Source organism: Paramisgurnus dabryanus, chromosome 12 (genome assembly GCF_030506205.2).
Source record: "Paramisgurnus dabryanus chromosome 12, PD_genome_1.1, whole genome shotgun sequence".
Classification (NCBI taxonomy): Eukaryota; Metazoa; Chordata; class Actinopteri; order Cypriniformes; family Cobitidae; genus Paramisgurnus; species Paramisgurnus dabryanus.
Genome location: NC_133348.1, coordinates 20,613,669 through 20,629,050, shown reverse-complemented (window position 1 = coordinate 20,629,050; position 15,382 = coordinate 20,613,669). Strand labels below are relative to the sequence as shown.

The 15,382-nt window shown below is 40.4% G+C and overlaps 4 protein-coding genes across 11 annotated transcripts in view; 2 read left to right on the top strand and 2 right to left on the bottom strand.

The window, feature by feature from the left end:
- The window catches only part of fryl (furry homolog, like), a 111,250-nt gene extending 108,443 nt beyond the window's left edge, over positions 1-2,807 (top strand). For all 8 annotated transcript variants that reach the window (XM_065257128.2, XM_065257125.2, XM_065257124.1 and 5 more), the window contains one exon: positions 770-2,807. In XM_065257128.2, the coding sequence (XP_065113200.1) occupies positions 770-1,067 (298 nt within the window). In that variant the 3' untranslated portion in view covers positions 1,068-2,807. The remainder of the gene's footprint in view (positions 1-769) is intronic.
- A 1,283-nt stretch (positions 2,808-4,090) lies between these two features.
- On the bottom strand, positions 4,091-5,983 carry zar1 (zygote arrest 1). The gene is made up of 4 exons (XM_065256724.2): positions 5,211-5,983; positions 4,739-4,831; positions 4,585-4,659; positions 4,091-4,374 (listed from the first exon to the last, which is right to left on the bottom strand). The coding sequence occupies exons 1-4, from the start codon at positions 5,901-5,903 to the stop codon at positions 4,231-4,233; spliced, it is 1,005 nt and encodes a 334-aa protein (XP_065112796.1). The 5' UTR covers positions 5,904-5,983; the 3' UTR covers positions 4,091-4,230.
- A 327-nt stretch (positions 5,984-6,310) lies between these two features.
- On the bottom strand, positions 6,311-10,635 carry slc10a4 (solute carrier family 10 member 4). Its single transcript, XM_065256723.2, has 3 exons — positions 9,700-10,635; positions 8,585-8,795; positions 6,311-7,588 (listed from the first exon to the last, which is right to left on the bottom strand). The coding sequence occupies exons 1-3, from the start codon at positions 10,233-10,235 to the stop codon at positions 7,049-7,051; spliced, it is 1,287 nt and encodes a 428-aa protein (XP_065112795.2). The 5' UTR covers positions 10,236-10,635; the 3' UTR covers positions 6,311-7,048.
- A 2,584-nt stretch (positions 10,636-13,219) lies between these two features.
- On the top strand, positions 13,220-15,381 carry LOC135738929 (uncharacterized). The gene is made up of 3 exons (XM_065257121.2): positions 13,220-13,378; positions 13,893-14,232; positions 14,330-15,381. The coding sequence occupies exons 2-3, from the start codon at positions 13,902-13,904 to the stop codon at positions 14,977-14,979; spliced, it is 981 nt and encodes a 326-aa protein (XP_065113193.1). The 5' UTR covers positions 13,220-13,378; positions 13,893-13,901; the 3' UTR covers positions 14,980-15,381.
- The last annotated feature ends 1 nt before the right edge of the window (position 15,382 follows it).

The following is a 15,382-nucleotide window of genomic DNA, read 5'->3' as shown; positions in this document are numbered from 1 at the left end:
ATATTTTTACCTTGGTTACCACAAACATTGCTCTGGTGCCTATATCACAAGTTAGGTATGCGGTTTACAGAAATATAATCAACACCCATAGAACATTTCTCAGCCAATCAGAATCAAGCATTCAACAGACCGGTGGTATAATGTAAGGTAACTAGTAGGACACATTTACAGTCAGTAAAATAATCCCAGCAATAAATATTTACCTGTTATTTGTTTATTAATGTTGTGTGATGTCATAACCAGGTGCAATGTGATATGTGAAGCTATCTCTTCGATGTTAATATAGATATAAATATCCAAGTTTTGGTCATATCTAGCCATAACAAGTGACAACATTTTCTCTAGAGCTTGGTTTCTGTTTCTCTGTAGTGGCTAGTGAAATCTCATTGGTAAAATCTTATTATCCAAGCCCTCATTTTTCATAGCTATACATATTAAACATGACATATGTTCTGATTGGCTGCTACTGTGTCAAATCACACAGTGTTTGTGAGCTTAAATGCCAAATCTGGTTAGGATACTAAGGCCTGATACAAGGCTTAGATAAAGCCAAGATTATGCCTTAGTTAAATTACGACATATAGCAAGTAGCTTTTATAATTGTGACCTACAAAAACATTACAGGTGTGCAAAACAAGGTCATTGATATATTTTAAGATTTGTCAGGCAGGTTGTTTTGAGTTAAGACAGCTCAAACATGCATTTTAGTCTAAGCCTAACCGCGCCCATGTTATCTAATTAAGTATTATGAACTGCTTCAATTTCCCAGGTGCCTGTGGCCTAATGACATATTCGGCAGTGAGAAGGATGACGCAGTGCAGACCTTGCTCCATATTTACTTCAGGCACCAGACCCTGGGTCAGACGGGCTGTTTGGCTGTGGTGGGCCCCAGCAGGGATCTTTCTCAGGCCAGCGCACGCCTCATGGAGCTCAACCTTCAGATCCGCGAAGCCCTCTGCCAGGCTCAGACGCACCCACACCAGACACGCATTCTCTCCTCGACTTCCATGTCACACATCCAGACACAAATCGACACACAGAACACGGTCCTCAGCACTGAACTGTGACAGATTCAACAGGTCCTTACTGGGTCAGAGCCAAAGAGCAAGACACCCACTTTCTTCCTCTGCCCAGAAAGAGGCCGGCGCTGAGGTTGCGGAAGGGGTTTGGGGATTAACGTAGACTTCACCTCAAAAGGGCTAAAGTATGTGTGGATATTAGTTATGATTTCGCACGTCCTTCATTTTTCAACCCCTCGACTCTCCGAAATTATAAAAATTCTCAGCTGCAGTCATGTGAAAGAACGCAAAGGATGGGATTGGTCAAGAACCACCATTCGTAGGAGGGACACCGGGCAATAATGATGCTAAATTTGAAGCTGTTTGGCGGAATGACCTATGACCTCTGGGCGGTGTCCTTAAAACGATCGACATCCGTCTGCCCCACCATGCACTGGGGCAGAGATGGAGTTCGTTGAGCTTGAAAGTCGTTCGACAATAGCACGTTCACGGCAAATGAGAATCGAGGTGTATCTACGTGACTTTGTCTCCCTGTGCTCATTGTCCATCACAAAAAGACGATGTTTTCAAAAGCATGCTTGAAAGAGAAAAGCCTGCAGCAAATATTTTTTTGAGAAATGTATTTTTTAACAGTCTTAGGTTGTAAATGTTAGGATATTTAACATGTTATTGTAAGCTGGGGGCTCTGTACCTTCTGTATAAAAGAGAGGTTTATCTGTTTAACTTTATTGACCTGCATCGGGGAGAACTTTCAGCTTTCTGCAGGCTTTCACCGGGTCGCTCTTACAAAACCCTTAATCTATAACCAAATAAGTAGCTGTCTGTAGAAAACCATAGACTTTTGTGCAAGTGTGCGAGGAGGAGCGCAGGTGTATGTGTGCGTGCGTGTATGTGTGCGTGTTGACATGGACTGATATTTGCACACCCGTTCTCTCGTACATGCACGTTAACCAATTGAGATGCACAGGTGAAGTGCAAAATGGCTGCAACTCATGGAAAATCAATAACTTATTTTACTCTGTATATATTTTAGAAAATGTATAGTGTAAAAGCAGTATTTTTCCCTTGTACATTTGTGTAATGCACTGTTCAATCAGAGAGAGCTCAGTAGAGGGCAAAAACTAATGCAAAAAAATTGAAAGTTGAATAGTTGTTCGGATGGAAGTCTCAGACTATATAATAATATATATATATATACACCAACTAAATATTCAATAAATTAGCATGGCTGAGGTCAGAGGTCAGTCATCTTTTCTTTCCATTTACGCTCGGCCGAGCTTTTCCATATGCATTCCTCAAAACCCACTGTGATCTCCGTGTTGGCTCAAAGTCCCCCCCACAGAGGCCACACTATAAAGCCCCAGCTGTGGGAAAACTGGGGTCTGTGTTTGTCCATGTTGGCTTGGTCTTAACCCTAGACTCAGGGCTGCACTGAGGGTTTGTGGGCTTTGCGATTCTTGCTGAACTTCGAGACAAACTGACGTCCGAAGAATTGGGAGCAGCGTTAAACGCAAACGTGGGGGGTTTCATTTAACCTGTCGTGGCACATTGAAAAATAAAACGTTCACTGTATTCATTCCTCTGAGAGCTGTTCTGTTGCTTGTTTGGTACATTTTGAATGCTGTTCTTAATTATTTAATGGATATATTATTTACTTGGAAAAATATACTATTTTTATCTAGAAGTGCATACTTTTTTCCCCATCACACATTTCGTTCTGGTTTGTCTGTCTTCTGATTTACCTGCTTTTCCTTGTATGTTAAATAAAACCTGATTATAAGCAACATACATGTAGACTTCTCATTGGATCATTTTGTATGTTTTAACAATACTTATTTATAGACATGCAGCAGTTGTTAGCCGACTTGATTCATCCAATATGATTGGTAAACTTTGTCAGTGTACGGTGTATGTTTGATCAAATATGCATTAAAAACTCTTTACTGGTCTTATGTAGTATTAGGTTTGTGCAGATAGGAATGTTACTTTCATAAACTTCATTTAAAATATGATCTAGGATGCATTTTTTTGCACAACGTATAGTTTTGCATTTACTTGGGCACTTAAACTGTTATGCATCACCGTCCTGAATACGGGACACCCAAGTTTGCATCAATATTGATGTAAATTTTAATCACTGCAAACTATATATCGTTGGAAAGGTCTAAGCCTCCAGAATAGACATTTCAACAGTGTTTTATAAAATAAATTATGAAGGGAGCGTGCCTCAAAACATTTATATCCTGCTAAATGTCACTGTCCCACCAGCAGGACGCCTACATTTACTTCAATGTTTGCATATGAATTCTTATCTAATCATGACAAACTGTATATCGTTTGAAAGCTCCAAAAGTGTAGATTTAACTCAAAAGGGTGGGGTGACACCTAACTGATTTTGGGCCTGACAGTTGACATCTTTACAACAGCTTAAGTTTTGCACACAACGTCTGAGTGGCCTTTTTAACAAATTAGTGCAAACCCAAAAGCTGGGGACCAAACTTGGAAGCATGATCAACTGGGACTACCACAGAACAAGAGATGAATTTAATTTGGCCACTCTCTCATAAAATTGTAATTAAAGGGATAGTTCACCCAAAAAGGAAAATTCTGTCATCATTTACTCACCCTCATGTTGTTACAAACCCGCATACATTTCTTTGTTCTGATAAAGATGAAGGAAGATATTTAGAGAAATGTTTGTAACCAAACCGTTCGTGGACCCCATTCACTTCCATAGTAGGAAAAAAGAATACTATGGAAGTAAATGGGGTCCACGAACTGTTTGGTTACAAACATTTCTCAAAATATCTTCGTTTGTGTTCATCAGAACAAAGAAATAAATACAGGTTTGTAACCACATGAGAGCGAATAAATGACAGAATTTTCATTTTTGGGTGAACTATCCCTTTAAGGATGAGCACAAACTTTAAAATGAAAAGCACCATAAAATGAAACTTAATTTCAGTTTGAAAATTAAACTTAAACAATTAAATAAAGACCAAACAAGCATATTTTCAACCTTCTGTCTGCAGTTCATGATGGACATTCACACAAACCAAACTCGCTTCAAATGTGCTAGTAATTGCCACTTTATTTTTTTCCAGAATTTGTACAGTTACCTCAAGTGCAAATTAAGGCAAAACAAAAGTAAATGAAACCGTGGACATTCCAGCTGGGCAACAAGCAAGCTTAACGGCCAGGTAAAAGTGCGCTAGATGATGTACTTGAAGCTGAAGGTGCTGTCGCATGAGAGCCGCTTGCCTTTGCAGCGTCCACACAGATCCTGCCGGTGAGGTCTTTTGGGGTCAACGTGGCGTGACGTCAATGAGCAAGTGCAGCGGGTCTTTTTACAAGTCTGAAATGGATTTACAATCAAATTAAATCTGACCACTGTCATTTTCTCAGATATTAAACCTATTGTGTTCGAATTCAAGCGGTTCTGCGCAGATAGATCTGCCTATTACATCGAAATAACGCGAGAGCGATTCGCGGTTTTTCGATGTCACGGGCCGGTCGGTCTGCGCAGCGCCGTGTGACGTCGATCAGGACAGCCCAGTGGTTTTACCTGACACGTGATGTCTTCGACGCGGTAAGGATTGAATGACTTTTGACATGTTCTGCAAAACTGCTTGAAATACACCTTTAAAAGAAAACCAAACAATGTGAAGGTTGGTAATATTTGGCGTGTTTGGGATAATGTGTTATTGACTAAAATGTACCTTATTTGTGCCTTGGACGCACCACACGTACGCGCTTTCCCAGCGCAGGTTGCAGTCCCTACAGTGATAGTAGCCGTATTTCTGCTCTAAAAACTACATGAAACAAGCGTTAATTCACATGTTAAGACAACAAAAACTACACGTCACAACTTTAAGTCAACCTTTAATCTCTTCACATAACTTTGTGTCAGGAACATGCGTTTCTACCCCGCTGAAAACGATAGACTACGAGTTCCAATGGTTTCCATTACAAAACCATAATGAACCATCACGTAAATCCCACATGTAGAGCATTTTAGGCGTACTCTAGTAAGATTTGACCTGGCGTTTTATTGATAACCCCCCCCCCCCCACCACCACCACCACCAAATATAACACAACATTATCAGATACCATCAGTTCCCTCAAACCAATAAGTTCCTAGTAAATCTCAGAATTATTGTGACTGTTTCGATTGCATTCAAAATCTCACCTGGAATCTCACTCGAGTCTTGGACTTCTGTTCGTCCTGTTCGGTTTTCACGGCCTCACTTCGGTTTTCCTCATTTGCATCCGCCTTTATCTTCTCATCTTTCTCTGGACTAAGCTTTTCGTTGTCGGATTCCTCCGCGCTCTCGCTGTGCGCATCCTCCTCCTTGGGCACATCCTTCTCAGCACTTTGGACCTTCTCAATGCTCTCCACCTTCTCGGGAGCCACAGGCTCAGACTCGGTGTCCTCTTGGTCTTCCTTAAGGAGGGACACTAATCTCCTAGAGGCGACTGGAGAATATACGGCTTGAGTGCGCGGAAACCGGACGCCGCCGCTGATGGGGCTCCCAGGAGTCTGGACCTCTTGCCGCCTCCTGCGCAGAGCATCGCGCTTCTGGGCTAAAAGAGTGCGCGGGCCTAATGAGCACTGGATGGACGCGTCTGTCTTCGGGTTGACCTGGACCCCGATGTCTTTGGTGTTAGCTTTCCTCAGACGCGGGGTGAGGTTCGGGTTGATCTGAGACAGAATGGATTTGAGCTGCGCTCTGTGGTAATTGTCAAAGTAGGCCTCGCCCTCGCCGTAGTTGGCAAAGTAAGCTTTCTGCCTCCAGCTCTTAAACTTGGGATATTTATAAGAGTAGGGATTGTAAGTAGAGTAAATATAATTATCGACTGTCTCGTTACCATACGTAGCCATTTTTTCGCTTAGCCAGTTATAGAAACAGACTGTAGAGGTTTAAGTAGGCATATTGGCGCACAGATTGAGGTCAGGTGCGCAATTGAGTCCAATTAAGTGTTGATTTACAGAAGACACGTCTCGTACCTATCCAGCATGATAGGGACATGCTGCATTTTGTGGGGCATGATAGGGGCGTGTGGGAATTTTTGGCATGATTGGGGTGGGGTGGCACGCATGTTTAGGATGGCGTCTATGAAGGCATAGGCACCTTTCTGGTGATGAAAAAAAAATATATATACTTTTTTTATACCATAAACATTTATTCATCTCACATGTGTGTTCTGATAGACATTCCATATTTTCTTTTAGATTAGAGAGAATTATTGCATATTTGTTATCAGATTTATTACAAGGAATTTATCAGATGATCATGTTTTTCCTATAAAACATCTCTTTATTGCACCTTCTATCATATTTGTTCTGATCCTACACTGACACTGCTTTGAGCCTTTAATATTAGCCTTATCAAAGAGTGGGATTCAAGCGTTATTAAACTCCCTGTTTTCAACTATAAAGAGATAAACAGTGAGATTGTAATACCTACTGGGATATGAATCATTCCTCTCATCCTCTGGGTGCACAAAATGCAAACAAATAAATCAGTGCAATTTATTTACTGATGTACAGTAATAGCAGTTTTATTTTATCATGCATCCGCATCAGTCTATATTAATTGTGTATGATTTGCATTCTTCTGTTACACTCTGAAAGTGTCTTACATCATAACTTTATTTGAATATATGCACATAAGAGTTAACTTAAATTGTGTTGCATCTTTCTTTTGGCACTTGCTTGTGACGTCCCTTATTTGTCACGTTGAATTAAAGCGTCTGCTTAAAGGCAATGTAAATGTAAATCCTTCCAAACCACATCATGTAGAGTTTACGAGCTTAGTTCTGAATTGTGTGTTTAGAAATGATTTACTGTAAACTTTGCATGTCCCTGCTGTGTGATGTCATCATATAGTTACCATTTTCACAATATTCACATTTTTTTTTAACATAAAATATGCGATTAGTTATCAACATGAATAAATTTTAAGGTGAAGACATATTACACAAATCCATTGTCCGTGGTGAATACCAAGTCAATTGTTTTCTCCTCTATACAGGCGTGGGGCTTCCTACACCATCCTGTGACTCCAGCATTATGACATTGGGATCACTTGCTGTTACAGCGCCATACGTTGAATCAAACGGCCCATCTTCCTCCTTCATTCGCTTGTAACCTATGTTAGTATCATCATCATCCTCCTCTATAAGGTCCTGTTTATGTAATACCTCCTTCCTGTACATTCGGTAACCCAGAATCAAGATACCGGCTTCTGCTGCTTGGAAGAGCGCATAGAGCAGAGGAAACATATACATGCCCCCCATCAGCTGCGGTGGGAAGGCCAGCTTGAGGATGGCCGTGCAGAGCTGCACGTTCTGGCAGCCTGTCTCTAAAGACACAGTCCTCCGGCTGTTAGGGGGGAGATCGAAGAGCGCCGCTATGCCATATCCTGAAGCGTAGCCGGCCATGGGCATAAGCACTGCAATCATGTAAACTGAGGCGGGGATGGTGGCCAGCAACTCCGGGCCAAGCATTGTTCCAGTCATGATGAAGAGCATCACCAGAGTGACCAGGAGAGACCATAAGGACATCTGAAGTGGGAGCACAAAGCACAGGTGAATACAGAGTGAATGAATGAGTGAGTCTCCTAAAGAGTAAAATATATATATATGGTGGTCATAAAGGGATGGACATGGTCAGAAACAATGCTCAGGTAGGCCGTGGCATTTAAACAATGCCCAATTGGCACTAAGGGGCCTAAAGTGTGCCAAGAAAACATCCCCCACATCATTACACCATTGCATTAATGTGAAATTGAACAGGTGTTCCTAATAATCCTTTAAGTGAGCGTATATATATTTCGGTTTAGACATAATAGGCAGAATTCTTCTGTAAATATTTAATTACATTTAAGTATTACATCCCTTTGGGTAACCAAAAGCATTTTTAAATTGTGATACAATGGCAGTTTTTGGAAAAGTGAGGGCTTGCTTACTGGCAGACAGGTTTACAAACCCAGTTTTGAGTGATGTACCATATTTATCTATGCCCTGGGGAATACATTCTGAAAGTGGACTGACACTTTGTCATATGCTAGAGAAGAGGAGCACAATTCAGCCCACATTTATCCACTCCACTTAACGTAACCCCAGCAGCTTCATTTAGTTACATCCTCTATAAGCCCCTCCTTTATCACTGTATCACGCACTGTCCCCCCACCCCTCCCCACCTCCTCTATCTTATGGTCACCACTGCGCTTTTACCAGACTGTTCTCAGATAAGCTCAACTGAAAGACAGAAACCATGCATGCATGTGACGTCACTTTGCCCCAGGCAGTCCAGTCTTTACTTCATGGCCAGATACATTAATGCCACTGGAAACACCCCATCACATCCAGTCAATATTAGACCTAAAATTAAATCAACTTAAACATGTGTTTCCTTAATATTACAATATATTTATGCATTTGGCAAACCATTATGTCAAAGCCACTCACAGTGTATTCAAGATATGCATTTTTCTTTGGACTCGAACCTACAGCCTTTGCGTTGCTGACTCAATGGTCTAAAATGTTTTTTTAAGTCACCTTAAGAATGATGTCAGCTGCTCGTGAATATCTGTGTCGGATCCACACCCCGAGGCCGATGGGTATGAGTGTGCTGAAGAGAGTTAGAATGATCGCACCGAAGGGAAGCAGGTTCACCAGGGGCGTGTTGATCCACGCGCGACTGTACATCCACAGACACAGCGGCATGAGCACGAGCGCAAGGAGAGTAGACGAGATGGTCATGACTATGCTGGATAACAAACCAACCAAAGCAAAAAATTATAAGACAGTCAAGCCAATGGAGCTGTTATTATGACTTTTTGTTACCCTCAGTTAATTTATATTTATAAATTTTATTCTTAATTCAACCAACAATCCTACACTGTAAGAAAAAAAGGTACAAAACTGTACCTTTTTTGTCGCTGGGGTGGTACCCCAAGGTACCGTTTTGTACCTTTACAGGTATATATAATGCATTGTTGTACCTTTTGTGGTACATTATTTCCTTAAGGATCTATTGTGTTCCTTTTAAGGTACAGTTAACTGTTTTGTACCCCTAAAATCTAACTGGTACAAAATTGTTCCTTAAGGTACACAATTGGTCCTTAGGGTATAATATTGTACCCCATAAGGTACAACATTTCAATGTGTTGTAAACCCATAAAGGTCCAAAAAGGTACCTTTTAGGGTACCACCCCAGCGACAGAAAAAGGACCAACTTTGTACCTTTTTTCTGACAGTGTAAGTTCTGACTTGTGTTATGTACAGCTATTGCAATTTTTCATAATGGCATTTGCAATAATGCGCATGTTAACAAAAAGTACAAACATTTCATTTTTGTATTGATTGGTTAATTTGATCAGAATAATAGACATTCATAATGAATAGAAAAACATAAAATATAAATGTGCCAAATTTACAAATCTTTTATTCCTTATTTGGGGTATTTAAAAAACACACATGATGCAAAGCTATCATACCAGAATCTTTGCAAATGCTCACAATTTTATTCTGACAGCAGCCACTATTTTGTCTTTTAATGATTTATTTCTATTCAAAGTCTATTTAAGTCTTCCTCTGAAAACAAACTGGCTTAAGGACATCAAAATGAAACATTTAGATCAGTAACTGAATAGACTGCAAGCAGTATCTACCTGAGGTTCATCTCTCCGTTGACCAGCAGTGACAGGATGTTGGAGAGGTTTCCCCCGGGGCAGCAGCCGCACAGCAGCACAGCCATAGCAGCCACATCATTTAGAGAAAAAGCCAAAGCCAGGAGGAAAGCTATGAGGGGCATAAGCACAAACTGGCACACAACTGCCAAAAGCACTCCTATGGGCTTGCGAATGTGTTCGCCCAGCTGACTGATCTCCACCGTACAACCCAGCCCCATCATGGTGAAGCACAGGACCAATCCAACAAACACGTTTATTCCGTGACTTAAGGGTGAATCCCAGAACGCCACTATTAGGTGAGTGGGCTCTTCTGATGGTGAAAACGGATCGGCCAAGAGCCCTGCTGGGGTCAAGGCAGTCCTGAGGGTGCTGACCACAAGAGACAACGGCTCTTCTGTCGCGCGCCACCCTGCCATTGACGGGTTCTCGTCCTCGGAGACGTTAAGGGCATCCGCTGTAAAGTTAAGAAGCGCGGTGGCAGTCGCGTCGGTGCTCGGCACGCCGGAGGTCTCCATCGTGTCTCCAGGGTACTGGAGTTCTCCAAATGATCCTACTGTTTCAGATGGTGTCCCCTCCTTGAAATGAGGAGATACGGGTGGAGCTGCGCGGTCCCCTAGCGGCGTAGGACCATTTAAGTTGTGTCACATCGATGCGCAACTGGTAGAGCATTGTGGTAATGTACCGCGCAAATATTGTGGGTTCGATTTCCAGGGGACGCACATATGCTACTGATAGTAAATGTTTAAATTGAATGCATCGTAGGTCGCTTTGTATTAAAGCATCTGCCAAAAGTGTATGTAGAAATGTAATCAGTGACATTAGGACAATTGGGTGTAAGCGCAGTGAGCGCACGGTGCCACAGGGAGGAGTTTGCAGCGGAGCGCGCAGCTAAACTGACAAGAAGAAAAATGCCCCAAAATGCAGTTTAGTTCGTCTTAAGAGTCGGTGTATCCTAATGGTCATTGCAACGACGTACATCATGTATAGTGAAACGAAACAACAGGACCATGATGGCGCAACTGTACACAAGGCAGGACTATACGAGACTAAAATGTGCATAATTAAATTATAATAAATAGACAAAATAAAAGGTTTAATACGAACGATTTTATGTTTGAGGTGAAGGCTATAAGACCAGATAAAGCCAACTTAAGGTTGGCTGGTTTTAACTGGTCTCCCAGGCTGGTTTTAACTGGTATCGCAGGCTTGTTTTTGAGGGGTTCTCCTGGCCACTTTTAGGTGGTCTAGCTAGTCAAACTGAAAGACCTGACCCACTAGCAAAACCACCTGAACCAGCTACTTCCATCTTAAACTAAGACCAGCCAACCAGCTTGGCCAAGCTGGTTTAAGATGGTTACAAATGCAATATCTGTTTATTTCCCTACATTTAATCACAGATTAACACAAATTATTAAGAAGCGTGTATAAAATTAAAAATATTAAGCTAAAATAAAACGTTTAAAAATATGGGTTAATATCGGTTATGGAGTCACGGACTATAAATGTCAGCTACCCATAATTTTTGTATACATACAGTGGTGTAGTCTACGTGATACGCAGGTATACGCCGTATACCCACTAGAAATGGTGAAGGATTTCCGTATACCCACTAAAAATAGCGCGAGGATGCGTAACAGCATGGTTTTGTGACATATTTTTAAACTTTTAGTCATAATATAGATGTGAAGCACTGATCATTAGTATGCTACACTTGCCACTTTAGCGGGTTGAAATACATATTAGGCTATATACTTCCTGCCGAACTGCGCGATCCGATCGGCGTATTAATTTCTATGAAATCAAATTACTATAGTGACGCGAAAGTGACTGGGGAGCAGACTGGTGTGACGCCACAGGGAAGTGACAGCAAAGTTCCGCGAGAGCGACTCCAGTTATCACATGGAGAAATCTGCTTTGAATCGCTCTCGCGGTACTTTGACATCACCAAGAGGTCTGCTTAGCGCCAAATGAAGTCGAACCTGCAGTGTAGCTGCTCACGCGACACTGAGAAGTGAACGAGTGCTGCAACATAAAATCCATAGAGCTTACAACGCACATGTGAGTACAACATTTAAATTATCAGTCCAGTTTATTACTTTATCTGGAGGTAAGGCTCCAAATGCAATAAAATAAGCCCGTGATAATATCCTGATGGTTTTTAGCTGCCTTCAGTTCCTCTGCATGTTTGCTTGTGCTTCACAGTGTTAAACTTTCCTTCTCTGTGTTCATTTATATATCTACGTTCAAGATCATCTTGACAAGATGTATATGATCTTAAACTTCTGTGAGGAAATTCATGTCTGCGTTGATGTTCAGTTTAGACTTGCAAATTTTAGGCTACAGGATGGTCTTGTAATAATAATTAAGTATAAGCCTATTTTCATTTTTAGACAATGCTTATATTATATGCAAAAAAAAATAAGCTTTAATATCAATGACTATGCAAATTATAGTTAATTCATGGTCATCTTAAATGTGTATTAATTAAAAACATATAGTTGTCAGATAATATCTATTGAAAGAGTGAATATTTTTTTCTCCTTTAATGCATGTGTTATCCACGGATTGAAGATTGTAAACAGTTTATTTAATTTTTATTAACAGTTAAGTAACTTTTGTTCCTGAGTTAGATGTTGATTAACACTAAACCAGTCTAAAAATCAGTCCAGTTTCCCCAGCTGTAAACCCATTGGCTCTAAAGTCTTTTTTCCTTATAATAAACTGACATGTTGAGAACACATTCAGTTTATGTGTTCATGAGTACACTTTCAGAATGCTCTAAGTTACATGAATATCTTTACTGTATGCATCTGTGAGTGTGGTGGTGCTTATGAGGTGTCGCGCTAGGACGAGTGAGCATAAGGGTGAGAGGGAAAAATCACAGTATACTCACTACAAAAATCTAGACTACACCACTGTATACATACCATACGTCCATTAATTCAAACACAATTTCTATAAGAGTTTTTGCTATTTAAACAAATCTGAATCTCTGTAAGTGAACATTTTCATTTCAGTGATATAGCCTAGGCTTATACATTTAGTTAAAAATTAATTTGTTACAGTATATATAATTTTTTGGCCCACATTCTCCGCACTTCATGTTTGTTTCGCATATATGTCGTATTGCACGTTTTGTTAAATTGTTTGCTTTTTATTGGTACCATAATGCCTGCTGCTTTTAAATAAGTTATTTAAAATAATACGTTTTATTCGTATGGACATTTGTTATGCAACCCCCTGTGCCTTGTGCAAGACTAATGGTGCTGCCAAAACATAAATCATTTACATGTATTGATCAAATACTGAATTGTTATGAAGCGGTCATCATAAAAATGTCCTCGTTTTACTTAGGCATATATGATGTTTTAGCCCTGGATAGGCTACATGTTTTTTGTAATTTTTGTCTATTACAACTATAAGTGTAGCCCTAGACAAAGCCGTTTCAAAAAACTTATTTTAGGGAGATGTTTTTTGTACTTTAGCCCTTGGTCATGTCCACAAACTTGCTCTCATTATTTACATAAGTGACTGCTTTCCTCTCACTGTCCCACTTTCTTGTGAAGAGTCGCACTGGTAGTTTCTGTCAGGACATATAACTGAGGGAATGAGCACAATTTAGGAATAACTGGACATCTAAAACCCATTTTACTTGAAGGTAAGGTGTGATATTTATTTAGCGCCCTTTAGGGATATACAAACTTTTTTGTATCACTTTATTAAGGTGCGTCTTCGCCTACACTTATTTTCATTATAAACTTACGTAGTCCACTTAATGGATTTTTATCGCAGGTAAGCTTTTAAATGTAAACATCAAACCTTTAAAACTTAAAATAAATCTTATAAAAAAATTTAATTATTCATTTTTTTGTGTGATCTGCTTTCGCCTCAGTAATGTTGATTTTAGCAGCGGGGTTGGGCGAAGAGTCTTTTAAAGTTTTTACGTTTTACTTTGTACAATGTAAAAACAACAACTTGGTTTGGTCAATTTAAGTCTATTTTGAGTTTTGACTTAACATAATTTAAGTTAAACATAAAAAAAAAATGTTGCATTACTCAAAATAAATTTTTTTGCACGATATTAGGTTGAATAATCTCAATATTTTTTTCAAATAATCCTAAACAATATACAATTCTAATATTGTTTTATTGAACTTAAACTTTATTGAAAGCTCGCAAAGATGAATTCCTGGCTCATAAGCGCGCTCGCGCTGATTGTCTACTGTTGCCACGACGCCCTCTCGTGTCCAAAGCGATGCACTTGCCATTTCAGCACCAAAACAACGGAGGTTGTGTGCCCTGACGCCGGCCTATCTCATTTCCCTGGAGAAGGACTACCACGCACCACAACCGCACTGACCATCCAGTTTACAAACCTGAGCGTGCTGACCTCAAAAGATCTGAAAGCCATCCCATTGCTAGAGGAGCTGCACTTGCCTGGCAACAAACTGAGCAGCTTACCCGCAGATCTTCTGATGTACGTTCCTCACCTACACACCATAGACCTCACAGGTGAGTGTGTGTGTGTGTATATTGGAAACCCATCCAGACTGGGTTTCAGTGTGACATGCAAAACGTTTCTAACTCCCATCATCTGTAATGTGCCTAGATAATGAACTGCGTGAGCTTCCTTCACACGTTTTCCATCACGCTCCACTTCTTAACCTGGTGCTAAAAGACAACCGCATCTCCAGTATCCACCCTGACTGGATGCCCAACAACAGCACTCTCTCATGGTTGGACTTGTCAGGAAACCATCTTACGAAATTCCCAATGGCTCAACTCCAGGCATTGAATCACCTCAAGGTTCTGCAAATTTCACAGAATAAACTCGAGGAGCTTCCAGTTGGATGCCTAGACGCCCACCCTGCCCTAGAGAGACTTCATTTGGACCAGAACAAAATTGAATCCCTGGATGTGAAGGCCTTCAGCAACACTGCTAACCTGACTCATATTTTCTTGCAGAAAAACAGACTGGAGAGCCTCCCACCCACTGTTTTCCAGGGGCTCCAACGCTTGGAGTTTGTAGACCTCCAAGACAACAGGCTAAACTCTATTCTTCCTGGCACGTTAGATATTAATACCAGCTGGGTGGAGTTGACCTTAAACCCCTGGCATTGTGACGCTAAAATAGAGTACCTGTGGAAGAAACTCACTATGGAAACCCTACAGTCTGAGCCAAAATGTGCTTCACCTGAGAGCCTGAAAGATCGGGTCATCGCAACACTTAAACGCAAAGAAATGGGCCTGCCAGAGTAAAAAACACTAGTTCAGATGAGGAAGAAAATGTGTTTAAGAGAGCAATAGTAACTAGTAAATATGAGTAAGGAGACTTTCCTTAATGTAAACATTATGGTAGTATCTATCTAGTGCAAATTAAAAATCGATTTTTATTTCTTCGTACGTACAGAAATGTAATAGAAATGGCCATGAAGATCTTTTCTGAAATCTTAAAATGTACACTTTTTAAAAAGTATAATTGTTCATATTTCATTTTAATAGCATGCTTGGTTGTAAATGACTGATTGAACTAAGATCTTGTAATGCACTAAACCGGACAACTACAGCCAATTTAATACGTTTAGACTACTCCTATATACTAATCATGATCTGACACTAAAGCTCTCTGGCATGTCAATAAATTACAGATAATAAAAGACAG